The sequence below is a fragment of the Peromyscus californicus genome, unplaced genomic scaffold (assembly GCF_007827085.1).
Source record: "Peromyscus californicus insignis strain IS unplaced genomic scaffold, ASM782708v3 Scaffold_13__1_contigs__length_99412109, whole genome shotgun sequence".
NCBI lineage: Eukaryota > Metazoa > Chordata > Mammalia > Rodentia > Cricetidae > Peromyscus > Peromyscus californicus.
This window is the reverse complement of record NW_026294424.1, coordinates 56,586,087-56,598,949: the sequence shown is the minus strand read 5'-3', so window position 1 is coordinate 56,598,949 and position 12,863 is coordinate 56,586,087. Positions and strand designations below refer to the sequence as shown.

At 37.7% G+C, this 12,863-nt stretch overlaps 1 protein-coding gene across 3 annotated transcripts in view; it reads left to right on the top strand.

The window, feature by feature from the left end:
• The window catches only part of Arap2 (ArfGAP with RhoGAP domain, ankyrin repeat and PH domain 2), a 177,939-nt gene that overhangs the window by 94,214 nt on the left and 70,862 nt on the right, over positions 1–12,863 (top strand). For all 3 annotated transcript variants that reach the window (XM_052734962.1, XM_052734963.1, XM_052734960.1), the window contains exons 15-19: positions 264–398; positions 8,892–9,036; positions 11,258–11,360; positions 12,008–12,206; positions 12,381–12,444. In XM_052734962.1, the coding sequence (XP_052590922.1) occupies positions 264–398; positions 8,892–9,036; positions 11,258–11,360; positions 12,008–12,206; positions 12,381–12,444 (646 nt within the window). The remainder of the gene's footprint in view (positions 1–263; positions 399–8,891; positions 9,037–11,257; positions 11,361–12,007; positions 12,207–12,380; positions 12,445–12,863) is intronic.

Below are 12,863 nucleotides of genomic sequence, written 5' to 3'. Positions count from 1 at the left end.
CTTATAAATGGAAGATTAAAATAGTTAATCCGACATAATCATTTCTTCCAAAATTAAATCTTGTTTTCATATTTGAATAATAAGTATGGCTTAAGTGCTTATTTGCAAATTTTATACAAAGCAAAATAAATCTCTCTGTATTTATTTGGTCATAAATCGGGAATTATTTTTCTTTTAGTTCAAAACTCCATCACAAATTCCTAAACAAAAGGGAACTTTATTATGTTTTGGGTTTAAATGTAAAATTTTTTTGCCTTTTCTAGACTTCCCTCAGCATGATGTTCATTCTGAGGGTGGGTCAAGTCAGGAGCCTGCCCAGTCCACCTTCCTCTGTGACTTCTTATACCAGGCCCCTGCTCCTGCTTCCAGAGTCTCTACAGAGAAAAAGCTACTTGAAGGTATCCTTCCTGCTCCTCTTAGATTTTGTTTCTGGCTAAAACCTTTTTACCTGATGTTTGCTCATTTGTAGTGACTATTCACTATGAGTTCTTTGCAGTATCTCTTATCAGAAATGCTTCAGACCAGAATTGTTTCAGATTTCAGGTTTTAGTTTTTTTGTTTATGTTTTTTGTTTGTTTGTTGTTGTTTGGACTTGGGAGTATTTTCATAGCCTTTATTAATTAAATGTTCCTAATAAAAAAAAGAAAAAAGAATCTTAAATCTAAGAAATTATAAATTTGGGGGCTATTGATTCTTGAATTGATTGTTTTCCGGATGTTTGGCACACTTTTAATTTCAGATTTATTAAGTATGCTTAAGCTTTTTTTTTTTGTAAGTTATATATCTCAAAGTAGAAATTAGGTTAAACTGTGTATCATTAGATTTTTCAAAACAAAAAAATCTATCCTGTCACGATCTGCTTTAAGGACTTTGTGCTCAGGAATTGGCCACATAGAGTCTAGACCAAGCTGATGTTAAGTAGTTTTCCCAGGAAGGAGGAAGGAGTCAGTCCTGATTCAGTATTTCAATCCTGGCTGTGTTGTAGCCTTTTTATCGTGACTGCATTCTGATGGGGGATAGCAGGAATAAATACCGTTTTCTGCTTTAAGCTTATATGGTTGTTTTTTTTTTTTTTAACAATGCAGTGATTTTTATTTTTTCTTTTATTTAACATAAGGGATAATAAATGACAAGCTTTACCAAAGGTTTGTGAGGGTAAACCATGCATCAAATCTAACAATTACTAAACTCTGCATAATACCCAAAAAACAAAGTTCTTGCCAATGACTTTCCTGATTTCTAGAGTGTTCTAGAGCCATTCTTCAGTCTTGAGTTTAGTACAGATCAAGGCAAGAACATGAAACAGAAATGTACCTTTCAGTTTTTCAATATAATAAACTATTATCTAGACTAATATTAGGCTCATCAGATCTCTATAAGGTCTTTTTTCAAACATGCTTAAAAAATACCCTGGAATTGAGTAATGCACATTTGATGCTTTAAAAATTTATTACGGAATCTTCCCCTTTAGATTTCAGAAGTTAACTTTAAATATTTTGAATACATTTCACATCAAAACTGAAAGAAGTTCGTCTTGGTCCATGTGATTTAAGTTTTTATGGAGTGTTGGGTTCAAGACCTTTGTAGACACTAAACTCACTACTCATACTTATGTCCCCTGCATAAAGTGGAGCAGTGTTTGCATGTTACTTAACATTTTTTTCTTCCATACGTTTCTAATCATCTGTAGATTTTTTTATATTACATGATAGGAATGCACTGAAAGAAGTTACTACCTAATATTGGTAGGAGATACTGGCAAGAAAAGAAATATGTGTACATTCAGTAAAGATGTAAAACATTTTGGGTGTTTTTCATTAGTAATTGATTTAGATCTATGGGTTCGGCACCCATGGATATGCAGAGCTGGCTGACGATACATGGAAGTTAATTAGGATTTTTTTTTTCATTTGAAATGTTTTTCTAAAAGTAATTTCAAGCAGATATCTAAGATTTAGTTACATAGTGCACTAGAAATTATTTCATTTAAAAATTCCCTCCTGGTAAGATATTCTTTGAATGTCTTTTTCTATCTAATTTATTAGCACAGTTTATAGATTCACGCTCAAACCGAATCTGCTGACAGCAGCCCGGCTCTGCTTATCCCCAGGCCCTGCCTATGCCACAGTACTGCCTTTATGTCTCTTTATATCCACCTTAGCTTCACTGTGGTCTTAAAAAAAAAAAAAAAACCCAAAACAAACTTAATTCCTTTCAGAAAAGAACTCAGGTCCTGTTCATCCATTGCTCAAGGGAAGACAGCAGGTTCCCACTGCCGGTGAGACCTGGTGCTTGTGTTTAAGACCTGGGAGTTGTCTTTGGCTGCACTCTTCATTTGTGGGCGTTCCTTCTGCATGCCCATGCCTGGCTCCGTAGCTTAGGCTATTTCTAAAAAGGCTGTATTCTTTCCTCCCGCCACATCTGGAAGTCCTGTCTCCAGTGTGATGCTATCTTATTTTTCAGGGGTTGGCTCGTTGCCACATAGTAAGGTCTCTCTGTCACTTTATGCAAATGTCCTCTACACTATTAGGTCATCATCTTCTGAGGATGCTGTGCAGTTCTAATATGGCGCTTACCATGTCCAAGACAACCCCTTGGTCATTTGTTTGTTTCTCCTTCCCTGAGGAGTGAAGGGTCAGTCGTGCTTTGATTCTCTCTGTTTTGTTCAGGTTCATTAAATATTTGGTGTCCAAATCAATGTTAACACTTAGTTACCCCATGAGAAATATTTGTGGAATGAACAACTGTATCTTTAAGAAAGTTATTAGCTGTTTAAAAATATCAAAGTCACTTGTTAGTAGTCTTTGATTGTATGTGTGGTTTGATTGCCAGTGATTTCACTAAAATTTGAGCTGTCAGTAGTCAACTAAGATGAAAAAAACGTTAACTGAATAAAATTCCAGAAAAATGTATAGATTTAAATTTTTTATTGAAGTATTTTATAGTTATATTATTATGTATGGTTAATTTCCCACAATACCTAATTTATAATTTAAACTTTATGTATTCTTTGGAAAATATGATATGCAGGGTCCAGTATCTTCTGAGCTTCACGCAGGCATTGAGAGTCTTGTCATGGATATTGCCACTCCCGCACAGAAATGGGGAAACTTTCACATCAAAAGATACAGTTGCTGGCATAAAGCATATGTTGTTAAGAAAAAGCTCTTCCAAGAAGTAGAAGCGGAACTCTGAATAAGCATGTGTTTCTGGCCCTGTTATTGGCCTGCTCAAGATTCGGCAGCGCTGCTACTGTTGTTGGATGTCAGCTTTATGGGAAGAAAATGAATTGTTTGGAAAGATGTAGAGATTAAAGTGTGGCTGCCACCTTTGCCTCTGAAAGGCAAGCGCTGGACAGTACCACTCCATCAGCTCTTGTCAGCCCAGGCAGAAAACAAAGTGATTAAACATGAAGACAGGAGTCCGGGAATGAAATGCATGCATTCTTCGGAGTCACTGAGGTTTCACATTGTCAGCGCAGCTTTTCCAGATCTCAAGTTCTTGTAGCTCTTGCTTATGAAGACAGATCTGTATTTTGCTTTTTCTTTTCTCGGTTTAGTGTTCATGAAAAGAAAGATTGATAGCCTTGTTATACCTCTGCACAGAGCTGAATAATAGCATCCTGGTTTTGTTTTCGGTCTCCCTCCCTCAACCCTGTGTGTTTCCCCTGGTATCTGGCTTTGATTAGTTTGTGCAGCCTTTGGGTTTTAAAAAGAAAGTGGTTGATAGGGTTTTCTAGAGACTCCTATTCCATTCTGTTTATACTTAATTTCATACATTAACAAGGAATTTTTAAAGTCCTTTATTCTAGGAAAAGCCTAAGTTGTTTACATTTCTTTAAAAAATATGTTTCCAAGGCTGAAGCATATTTATTTAAATGAGAAAAATTACTGGTGCATATTCCTCTCATAAGTGGGAGCTGAATATCATCATTTTAGGAAATTTAGGAAATGACTTCATGGTTTTGGAAAATAATAGCTTTGCCTTAACCACCTCAGATTCATTGTGCACACGCATATTAGAATATGAGACTTCTCTACTATGATACTTTAAAAGTGGTCATATGGTCTGATCATGTAACATGCATACAGGTGTTTTGCTCAGTGGTTAAAGGGTAGCTTCCAGATGCTACCTGTTTGAAAGCGTCTCCCCTCTAATAGTAATTATTCATGTGACCTGAGGAAGCTTAGTTACCTTCTCTATGCCTACAAAAAGGGTACAAGACAGTGGTTTGGGCACAGAACTGACGTCATTCTGTAGGCTCAGTGATTCATACATATAAAATAGGTAGAACATGCTTGGCCCGTGAACATGATCAAGGCTGATGGAATTGGGGGTGAGGGAAGGAGCTGTTGAGGGCTCAATATAAACACAGCCGTGTGGTCGATATATTGTGCACCCCAATAAACTTATTTGGTGGTCAGAGAACAGAACAGCCACAATATTAAACATAGAGGTTAGGCAGTGGTAGCACTTGCCTTTAATCCTAGCATTCCAGAGGCAGAGATCCACCTGGATCTCTGTGAGTTCAAAGCCACACTGGAAACAGCCAGGTATGGTGACACATGCCTTTAATCCCAGGAAGTGATGGCAGGGAGCAAAAAGGTTTATAAGGCGTGAAAACCAGGAACTAGAGCCTGGTTGGGCTTTTAGGCTTTTGAGCAGCAGTTCAGCTGAGATCCATTTGGATTTCCAGTCAGAGGAAACAGGATCAGCTGAGGAATTGGCGCGGTGAGGTTAGCTGTGGCCCATTCTATTTCTCTGATCTCCCAGCGTTCACCCCAATACCTGGCTCCAGGTTTGTTTTTATTAATAAGACCTTTTAAGATTCGTGTTACACAGCGGCTTCTAGATTCCTGTTGGTTTCTGAGTTTAGTTGCATTGTCCTCCAGGCCTCATTTGACCTCCCCAGTTCTAAACTAGAACATCTATTTCATTCCATGGAATACTGAAATAGCGTGTCTGTGGAACTGCATACAGGGTTTGGATAAATCCTACATGAATGTTTGTCTTCCTTGTCCCAAACAGCCAACTGCAGGGAAATTAAGAACTCCATCTTTCACTTTCACCTCACATACAGACCCTTCCCTGTTAAGCAGCTGAGTCTTTAGAGTCACCTATTATATGGCCCTGATTTCACTTTGGTGGACATTTTGCAAAAACTGCTTTTGGTTTCTGTAGCAGAGAAAAGTTCTTTGGGGGCAGTGACAACCACAATTTCATGGGTCTTCATTGCTTCCCAAATCAACAGGAATGTCGAGATTTCCTGTCTCATCTTTGTTATTCTAAGACTTCGAAGACAAGAACCATGCCTAGCTTGTCTGACCTCTGGCCCATTTCCAAAGCAACTGATGTTATAGACAGGACAAAGCTAGAGCACAGATCCTCTTCAAGCCCACATTTCTATGGAGCCCCCTCTTTAAAGAGCCCTGTCATTTGTTTCCCATTAGAAATTACCTAATTAGACTCTGCATTCACATTTGTTCTGTGCATCATTCCTTTGGGCACTGTGTGTTTAAGGCCTTTGAATGGTTGCCAGTTGTCTTCTGAGAGAGGAACATTCTCATGAGTCTGGAAGGACTATGAGGGGCTGACCTCTGCTGGGTAGGGTAGTTTTGTTTTCCATTTCCTGCATCCTGTTTAACCTGATCACCTGGCCAGGTATCTCCAGTATCCATTTCTGTGGCTGCCTCCTCCTGTTGTTTCTGAAGAGCCTGGGTGGTTGTAGCTCTGAATAGGTGTGCTGCTATAGAAACCTGCTCCCCAAACATGAAGAACTATTTTGTAGAAGCTGTGGGAAGGATGAAATTTTCTCTCATTGCTCTCCTCTGGGAATGTCCTGCTCCTCCTTGGCTCCTAATGGGGGGGTAGGGGGGGCGGCTACCTGACTTTTATCATTCCAAACACATTTCCCATTAAGGGGATTGTAAACTGCAATGAAGACTTGGTGTACAATAGGAATCTCTGGCACTGTGTGCCTTTATGGCAGACATTGTCTCATCCTCGGTTTTTCTTCTTTTAGGAAGGTTATTCCCGTCCTCTGTCTTTTCAAATTAGTTCATGAACTGCTTTTGTTAATATATAGGCTTTCTTTTTAAAATACTTTAGGGAAAATAATTTTCATTTAAAAATTGCTGGTCTTTCAGGATGTTTTTCTTCTGTAGTGGCACAGGATATATAATGTGACTCAGAATTTTGAGTCCCTGGAATAACATATCGCCTTCCTCTAAGCACTGACCATGCCTCTGTTAACTCTCTTTTCCAGGGTCTATGGAGGGCTTATTCTGATGGTTGTTCCTGAGTCTCTTTTTCAGGTTTTCTGAGTATGTCAGTCCTGCCAGCCTCAGGGTTTCTGGCTGCTGTTTTTCCAAATGTTGTATCGTCTTTTTCCTTAGCTTCTTATTGCTGTTCTTTCCTAAGAGTCCAGTGAAGGGATAAAAGAAGATTCAAGCCTCAAGTCAATGGATTTTTTCTTTCATAGTTTTGACTTAATTTGAGACTTATGGAATCTTAGAAGAATGTATGAAAAATGTCCATGTGTATATAGCTCATACAATACAAATATTAGTGTTTTAATTTGTTTCATCCTCATATTTGTGTTTTTTCTCTCTCTGTCTTTCTCTCACTCATGCTTTTTATTTTCTAATTATTTTCAGAAGTTTTCTTTATTTGAATTACCTCAGTGTGTATTTCTTTACAAAGGTCAACTTAAACTTCCAAATCAAACGTTGGAAGTCTTCTGATGTCTAGGCTTCTTTTTTTCCCCCTCAAAGTATTTTAGACTGGATGCTTTCTGTCAAGTTTAAAATTTTAAAAATAATATTAACATTTATTGATTATGTGATTATTGTGCTACTCTGAACTTACATGTTCACCAATTATCACACAATTGGCATCCAACAACAGAAGTATAGCCCTTCATACTTCTGGTGTCAAGTGTTACATCAGCATCACTGGGTTAAAATCCAGGTGTCCTCAAGGCTCTCCTGAGGGCTCTGGGAGAACTAACCTCTCTATAGTTTTTTTAAATAGTTAGAGTCAGTCAGAAGGCTAAACCCAGCCTCTTGCAGACTAGTGAGTCCTGGCTCTAATCTTTTACTAAATGTGGCAAGATAATTGACAGCTACTCTGTTTCGTGAGCAGACTGTCATGTAACCACTTTGTTTCTGTAGTAAGCTTTACTGTGACTTCAGGCAGTGCTTAAGTCATAGTTTAGAATTTGACCTGTTTACTCTTTTTAGAGTAAGAGACCCAGTTTTCTTGTAGCTTAGGAATGATGTTGCTTAGCAACTTAGCATGAGGTGGGAGTGAGAATGGGGGATGGGAATGGGGCTTGGAGGTGGGTATGGGTGGTGAGGATGGGGGTTGGGGAGGTAGTGGTTGGGAGTGGCCCTACCTGGACAAATACAAATATAATTTCTTCCCTTCTCATTCTATACTCATGAAGTGTGAGCTCATCGACCCTTTCGGGAACCTTGCAGGACATTGCTTAATTCTTTGTGATTGCTTTCATTTGAATGTATCATCTGTTGTCTTTCAGAAGAATTCTTTTTGTTTGTTTGTTTTGTTTTTTTATGAACTGTAGGTCTTTTTTTCTGAGAGAGAGAGAGAGAGAGAGAGAGAGAGAGAGAGAGAGAGAGAGAGAGAAAGTGTGTGTGTGTGTGTGTGTGTGTGTGTGTGTGTGTGTGCTCCCTTTGAAATTAGATCTTGTGTCCTACAGTACCATTGGCTTGGGGTTTAGGGGAGGGAATAGGAATGGATTAGTCTTTGATATACTTTCTTCCTATCAAAATGTTTTTCTTTTGGAAATAACATTACAAAGTGACTTGTGATGGGTACAGTGCAGCTTTCCATCTGATAAAGGTATGCTGTAAAGACAAAAACATGGAACAAAAACTATGAAAGAAATTCTTAGTGCACCTTAAGCTTATATATTTTGATCCTAAGCATAGTTCATCAGCTGTTTTAATATTCTGGTTCAAGGTCTGTCTCAGGTCTCTAATCTCTGGGTACATATTCCTCTTGTGGAGGTTCAGTCAGCTGTACTGAATTGGGTCACTCTTAGGTAGCAAGAGACATAAATTGGATCCAGAAGAGTAAAGGGTTCCTTTACACTTTCACGTTGAATTAATTTTTCCTGTCTTCCATTTTTGCTTATCTTTACTCTCTCAAATATACTTATTAAAGTAATAAAAATGCACAAAACTCATACCTGAGTATCTTCCACAGCTAAAACCATTTCTGTGGCTCCTCTCTATAGGATTAGTAACCTTTTCTTAAAAGGGACTTGCAGCGAAATTTTAAACTTTGTGGGTCAGATAATTTCCATGTTAGCTCAGTTCTTGTAGTGGCAAATGAGACACAGGCCATCCATAAGGAACAAGTATCACTGTACCAATAAAACTTTATTGTATCAGGTGGTGGTGGTCGAATTTGGACCCTATCCATGTTGTGCTGACCCCTGTTTAATAAGGACTTGAAAACTCCTAAATAAGACACTACAGACATTGTGGTTTTGGAGCATTTTGTTTACATCCTTCTGACTCAATAGATGTGCTTTTAGTTTTTGCTCTATTTGTCCTCTCCATATCCTCTGTGAAGACCACAGTCTTTGTGGTTCCAGGGCTGTGTTGAAGCTTTTCACTTTATGAATTAGCCTACTTCTCTGGTCATCAATGTCATATTCATTTTTTGTCTGGTATATCCTTTACTATTAGGTGAGAATTTATTTGCAAGGAAAAGTATCAACTTTATATCCTATGAATTAGTCTGATGTTTCCTTTCTAAAATAGGGAATTTGTCCATTTCTTTATTGGAATACAGTCGTGATTTGTTTTTAAAAAGTTTATATTATAGTTCCATTTATTATTTGCTTTGTTTTAAATTCCTAGAGATAAATAAAAAGTGGTGTGTTTTGGAAGGCGGCTTCTTGAGTTACTACGAAAACGACAAATGTACCACACCTAATGGCACTATTAACATCAGTGAAGTTATCTGCCTGGCTGTCCATAAAGAGGACTTCTATTTGAGTACTGGGTATGTCTACCCTTGAACATCTATCTGGGAGGTGAAAGGGATTGGTAGTCCTTGTATCAGGTGATGAGGATTTAGTTATCTTTCATGTTCTTCCTTTGCTTCCTGTAAAAAGATTCTATGGTATCTTCAAGCCAGTTCATTTCATCTGAAACCTCCATATGAAATTCTCTAGAAAGTAGTTGATACTATAGCACTACATTGTTGATCATTGAAATACTTTTGTTTCTCTGATAAATTTAAATAGTGGACTAAAAGCAGGAATCATATATTTGTTTAAAGGATATCATATATAAAACAGAAGAAAACTGCCAGGCGGTGGTGGTGCACAACTTCAATCCCAGCACTGAGGAGGCAGAGGCAGGCAGATCTCTGTGAGTTCAAGGCCAGCCTGGTCTACAGAGTGAGATCCAGGAAAGGCACAAAGCTACACTGTCACACATATGCAGAGGGCGTCTAGGTTGGTCCCATGCAGGCTCCCTAACTGTTGGTCCAGAATCAATGTACTCCCAGAATCCCAGTTCAACTGTCCCTGTGGGTTCCTATGTCATGACCTTGACTCCCCTGGCTCTTAGGATCCCTCCTCCCTTTCTTTAGGACCACTCCCAGAGCTCTGCCCAGTGCTTGGCCGTGAATCTCTGCATTTGATTCCATCAGTTACTGGATAATTAGGGTAGTGATCAATCTGATTACAGTAGATGGCCAGGTTAGGCACGTTCTCCACTGTTGCTAGGAGTTTTAGCTGGGGTCATTATTGTGGATTCTTGTGAGTTTCCCTGGCATCAGGTTTCTCCCTAGCCCTCCATTTTACCCCCAAATTGCCTCCTGAACCCAGCCTACCCAATGAACTTCCTCAAGTTTCCACTTCCCCCAACTCGACTCCCACCCCCAGTTTACCCAGGAGATCTCTTCTATTTCCCCTTCCCAGGGAAATCCATGTATTCCTCTTTGGGCCCTCTTTGCTATCTAGCCTCTTTGGGGCTGTGGATTGTACGTTGCTTATCTTGTACTTTACTTCTGATATCCACTTATGAGTGAGTACATACCATGTTTGTCTTTCTGGATCTGAATTACCTCACTCTGAATTATTTTTTCTAGTTCCATCCATTTGCCTGCAAATTTTATGAGGTCATTGATTTTTACAGCTGAGTAATAGGCCATTGTGTAAATGTACCACATTTCCTTATCCATTCTTTGGTTGAGGGGCATCTAGGTTTTTTTCCAAGCTCTGGCTATTATGAATAATGCTGCTATGAACAGTTAGGGAGTCTGCATATGTGGGATAGTCTTGTAGCTTAGTCTGTTTGTAAGGCTCCTAGCAGTGAGATCACAACCTGTCCCTGGCACTTAGCTGACTTTTGGGAACCTGTTCCCCATGCTGGATTACCTTGCCCAGCCTCTATGCATCAGTCCTACCACAACTTGATGTGCCATGCTGTATTCAAGCATATGGGAGGCCTGCCCCTTTCTGAATAGAGATGGAGGAGTGAGGGATTGGAAGGGGAGTAGATGGGAGTCAGGAGGAGGAAACGGGAGAAGGTGAGGTAGGGGAATCTGTAGTCAATATGTAAAATAAAGGGAAAATGTTAAAAAAAATTAAAAAAATAAAACAGATGAGAAAAGAAAAAAATAAAAAAGATGAGAAAAAAGAAAAGTGATTATTGACTCATGTTAAAATAAACAAAATATCAGATGAACACTACCACTGAGCAACATCCACAACCCTTAAACATATTAAGTATCATATTAAAAGATAAATTTTGAGATATACTTGAATACTTTCATGATCTGAAAATGTTGAAATTACAGAGGATTAAGCATTATTTATATAACCTATTTTACTTATTTAAAAACTTGAATGAACCTGAGAAACACTGATGTGAAAACTTCTTACTGTGTTTGTTTTATAGTATAGTTAATGAAAATGTATACAAATTAAAAAACAAACCAGTTTTGTGAACAGAGATTTTAGTAATTTTTATGATAAAAGAGATTTTGCAATGATGTTATTTATATTAAATTATAAGAACTCTATTGTCATTATTACATAATTACCAATCTATCCTACTTGAGAGTCAGTTGAAGGTGCTATTTTTCTATTAAATATTTGTCAATGTCGTAAAAACTGATTAATAACTAATTTGCTTTTCTTTTGATTTTTAAAGTTTTAAATTATATTCATTAATTCTGTGTGGTGGTGTCTTTATATTTGTCCTTGCTGTAGGCCAATCTTTGTCTTTGAGATCTACTTACCCTCAGAACGTGTCTTTTTGTTTGGAGCTGAAACATCTCAGATTCAAAGAAAATGGACAGAGATAATAGCCAAGGTATTTAAATTTTATATTTGCTAGGTCCAGGAAAGATCCTTAACTTGAGGTCTATAGTTGAGTTTCAAAGATCCATGGACAATTTAACTACAATTCTAGGAAGAATTTTTTTCATATTTTCAAAGATGGCCATCAAAAAAGGTTAAAAGCAGACTTTCAGGCCCTGCAAAAAACAAGTTCATCTAGAACATTGATAAAAATCATTCTTATGAGTTAACTCTGTATTTTTGATGATTAAGATGGAGTATTCATATTGTAAAGTCATTTTTTTCTTGTACCTTCGCATGGGAATATTACTTACCCCAATGTACATGAGGAAAGGAACAGATTTAGCAAATGATATAAATGGAGTACTTGTGGGAACCTGACCTTTTCTACGATTCCACAAACCAAGAAAGAATAGTTACTATTTTGCATATATAATAAGAAACAAGGCATATGGTGCTGCTGTTTGAAAATATATATTACCTGTTTACTTTGTGTTTCGTAGCATTTTTTTAACTGATTATTTTGAATTTGGCATTTACTTAAGAGCCTTTAAAATAGGAAAACAAAGATAAGTTTTCCATTTTCCCCTCTATCTGTAGATAGGGAAGGGCTTTCCTATTTTCACTGTCTTTCTTACTTTTCTGTATTTGTTTTAACAGCATTTTGTTCCCTTTGTTGCTGAAAACTTAACAGAAGCTGACTATGATTTGATTGGTCAACTCTTCTACAAAGACTGCCATGCCCTGGACCAGTGGAGAAAAGGCTGGTTTGCTATGGACAAGTCTAGTTTGTGTTTTTGCCTTCAAACGCAAGACGCTCAGGAAGAGAGAATGCACCTCAGAAGACTGCAGGAGCTAAGTAAGAGGACCCCCACACCTTGTTGCTGGGACACACCTCCTGATTGCATGTGATAATGGCAGCTTCACATGGAATTTGGAAGCCTTAACCCCAAACTTGTGACTAAATTGTATTAATTGTGTATCTAAGCATATTTTAACATTAAAAGAAATATTCATCCTTTTATCTCTCCAGCAATCAGCACAATGATGCAAAACGGAGAAAAGTTAGATGTGTTACTCTTAGTAGAAAAAGGGAGGTAAGTACCTTTTGGCATATTTTTCCTTTCTATTTCTCAGTTAGCGAGTAGGATCTTTTGGTAAAGCTCTTAAGGGAAAAACTATTATCTTAAAATTTGAGAAACTCTTATTTATATAAACTGTGTTAGAGCCTTTCATCACGGACAGATTATAGCAAAAAAAGAAAAAAAAAGTACAATTTTTCATGTCTTAGGATAAAGTAGCATGATGGATTTCTACAGTTTCCTGTAGACCTGGGACATTCTCATTTAGGTATATGATAGGAATTTGATGATTATAGGTGTACTTTTAGGGTCTAGTTAGACTAGGAATGGCCTGTGCATGTGAGTCATTCATAGCTAGAACTTGATTTCTTGAATTAGTTTTTCAAAAACTATTAATTAAGCGTCTCCTATGTATCAGGTTACTTGACTTGTTA